The 1,506-nt window shown below is 31.7% G+C and overlaps 1 protein-coding gene across 8 annotated transcripts in view; it reads right to left on the reverse strand.

Moving 5' to 3' along the window:
• Positions 1-1,506, reverse strand: part of SNCA (synuclein, alpha (non A4 component of amyloid precursor)) — a 116,758-nt gene that overhangs the window by 105,302 nt on the left and 9,950 nt on the right. For all 8 annotated transcript variants that reach the window (XM_011932618.1, XM_011932642.1, XM_011932600.1 and 5 more), the window contains exon 3: positions 1,332-1,373. In XM_011932618.1, the coding sequence (XP_011788008.1) occupies positions 1,332-1,373 (42 nt within the window). The remainder of the gene's footprint in view (positions 1-1,331; positions 1,374-1,506) is intronic.

The raw sequence follows: 1,506 nt of genomic DNA on the forward strand, positions 1-1,506 counted from the left end.
GTGATCCGCCCATCTCGGCCTCCCAAAGTGCTGGGATTACAGGCGTGAGCCACCGCGCCCGGCTGCATAATTAACTTCTAACAGAACTAGTTTCAAAGGAGTCTGCTTTATTTTTACACTCCCATTTTTAAATCAAAAGTATTCATTTAAAAAATATTTTTCTCCGCTAGTTGTAAAAATGTTGCACAAGAAAGTTTACTATAAAGCAAGAAGTAACACTTGTAAATACATATATTGTTTGCTTTTTGTTTTCCAGATGCTTTGTGTACACTAATTCACTGAATTATTTTATAGATGAGGAAGCTAAATCATACAGAGGTGAAGACTCTTGCAAAAAAACCACACAGCTGGTAAGAAGTAAGCAGCAAGTTGAACCAAGAAGAACTGACTCCTGTGTTTTTAGTCCTAACCACAGCACTGTATTAAGATTCCCATATCATTTTTCTCATTTCCATCTTAGAAGTCATTGATAGGAACATTTTGTTTTTATAGGCACTATTGTGTTTAATGCTTTCTGATCATATAAATTATATTTCTGATTATATCTTTTGTTTCACCACACCTGCCAGGAAACATGGAGTACTTACAACAGGAAACTTAATAACAGCAAGTCTGTGGGCTTTTAATTTGTTAAATTTTGGTTCTCCTTTGATTTTTCTATTTCTGGCACTCTCATCCTCATCTTCCTCATCATCTGATGATGGTTATCATCATTTTCATCATTTTTGATATTTCTTGATTGTAGACCTAATTGACTTATTCAAATTCTTGGTAAATTTAGGCCAAATGAATTATATAATCAGAAATATGATAATTGCACAATAATATTGGTATAAATAGCTATACCATAACAATACAAATATAAATACAATAAACAACTTACTGACTGTCCAAGGGTGTTTCCTGAAATGTACTCTGAATTATCAAAGGAATATTATAATCAATATAACTTAAGGTCAAAATATTTTATTGTAATCAACAGAAATTTTCCTCTATTTTTTTAAAAAATGGCTATTTCACATTGTATTTTTGTCAGCAGTTTGTCAATACATTTTTGGTCAGAATATTTGAATGCTCAATTACTATAAATTAAACATAGCTTATCAATTCAAAGCCATCATTATTCTTGGCAAGTAACTATATTTTTTATTTATTTATAATCGATATTTACCTATTTAAAAATACTTTATAAATAATTCAGTTTGAATAAGACTGATACGCTCTTAGAATGCTCAGTGATTGTTTTATAGTGTCATCCGGAATGCTGAATACTGGGCCACACTAATCACTGATACTTTATCGTCTTTGAATCTAAGTCCAATGGAACTTACCTGTTGCCACACCATGCACCACTCCCTCCTTGGTTTTGGAGCCTACAAAAATGAACAAATTCAAGACATAAGCCTCAAACTAGCCTTAAATTGCTGATTAGCTAGTTTTCAATACAACTAATTTAAAAACTCAGTCTTCAGAAGTCTATAGATTATTACATCTTCAGGGAAAAAA

Source organism: Colobus angolensis, unplaced genomic scaffold, assembly GCF_000951035.1.
Source record: "Colobus angolensis palliatus isolate OR3802 unplaced genomic scaffold, Cang.pa_1.0 Scaffold123, whole genome shotgun sequence".
In the NCBI taxonomy this organism is placed as follows: Eukaryota; Metazoa; Chordata; class Mammalia; order Primates; family Cercopithecidae; genus Colobus; species Colobus angolensis.